The 1,459-nt window shown below is 60.8% G+C and overlaps 1 protein-coding gene across 1 annotated transcript in view; it reads left to right on the top strand.

Moving 5' to 3' along the window:
* The window catches only part of LOC113205315 (follistatin-related protein 5-like), a gene marked incomplete at its 5' end in the record, with an annotated part of 8,133 nt that extends 6,680 nt beyond the window's left edge, over window positions 1-1,453 (top strand). Inside the window, 2 exons of the mRNA XM_052276004.1 lie at window positions 50-419; window positions 728-1,453. Coding sequence (XP_052131964.1) covers window positions 50-419; window positions 728-1,305 — 948 coding nt within the window. The remainder of the gene's footprint in view (window positions 1-49; window positions 420-727) is intronic.
* Between the last annotated feature and the right edge of the window lie 6 nt (window positions 1,454-1,459).

The raw sequence follows: 1,459 nt of genomic DNA, 5'->3' as shown, positions 1-1,459 counted from the left end.
CCCCCTTTTAAAAGTATGAGGTACAAATACTACGACTTTCCCTCCGCAGGCCATCCCCACCGACAAGTACCCCGTGGGCCTGCACTTCATCCCGCACACGGGCCAGGTGTGGGTGGTGAACTGGCGCAGCGACCAGGACCGCGGCACCAAGACGATCCAGGTGGTGCGCGACGCGCTGGAGAAGCGGCGCCACCGCACGGTGCACCTGGAGCCCGTGCGCGGCGAGTTCGACCTGGTGCAGGCGCTCTTCCTGCCGCCCGTCGGCCGCGACCTGATGCGCGGCCTGCGCCGCGGGTACGTGTCGCACGCGCACCGCCAGGCCCTGTCCAAGGTCGACCTGGACGAGCTGCGCTACTCCAACGCCGTGGACCTCAGCCGCTACTCGTGCGTGCCCGTCGACGTCAAGTTCTCCGCGCTCTGTGAGTATGCATTCAGTTGATACAACCAAAATCAAGGTTGTATGGGAAACGGAATGTAGTTCCTTGAAGTGGGCAGAGTTCGTTCGGATATACTACGTGCCTTTGGAAAGGGGGGAGGGGGGGTACAAATATTTTGGGTTCCCAAAATAATCAGGAACATCATTGGAGTAGATTCCCACGATATTTGTACCCCCGGGATGCAAATATTATGAGGTCTGTATGGACTGCAAATGACCGTTCTGGTGCATTTGGGACCCCGTATAGTATTTGAAGCCCCGCTCACTTCCGCCGCTCTCTCCCGCCCGCAGACGGCTTCGTGTTCGTGCGCTGCGCCAACCCGGCGACGGGGCTGAGCTCCAAGGTGCTGCTGCTCGACTACATGACGGACACGGTGCTGAGCCAGTACAACAACCTGGCGGGCCGCATCCACGTGACGCCCGACTCGCGCAAGCTGGTGGTGCTGCGCGAGGGCAAGCACGGCGTCGACCTGGTGGTCATGCGCATCACGAGCGTGGGGCTGTCGTTCCACTTCGACATCCGCAGCACGCTCAACATCAGCGACGTGGCCTTCTACCCGTCCACCTCGGCGCACGGCTACGACCTGTACGCCACGACGGTGGACAAGGACGACGTGCTGTTCCTGGACCTGTTCACCGGCCAGGTCGAGATGATCACGGGCGTGGGCAAGCCGCTGCTGGCGTCCAAGGCGCGCTTCGGCGCCGCCAGCAGACCCATCGTGTCGCCGCGCACCTTCGACCGCTACCTGGTGACGCCCGGCTACGACGCCGTGTTCGTCGTCAACGGCCACGCCCGCGCCGTCAACTGCGAGGTGGGCGGCGTGGACGACCCGCGTCTGGCAGTGTGGGCAGCCAGCATGCCCGTCTAAGGCCGATACGTGCCCAGGCAGGAGAGGAGACGGCTAGAGGGATTCCAAAGAGTGCGAAATTTTTTCGGAAAATTTTGAGGCATTTCCAGCAAAAATTGGGAAAAACAAATTTTAGTCTTTCCAGAAAAATTGAAAAACCAAAACCGTGAATCCT

Source organism: Frankliniella occidentalis, unplaced genomic scaffold, assembly GCF_000697945.3.
Source record: "Frankliniella occidentalis isolate FOCC.00 unplaced genomic scaffold, Focc_3.1 Scaffold1360, whole genome shotgun sequence".
NCBI lineage: Eukaryota > Metazoa > Arthropoda > Insecta > Thysanoptera > Thripidae > Frankliniella > Frankliniella occidentalis.
This window is presented reverse-complemented; position numbering and strand designations above follow the sequence as displayed.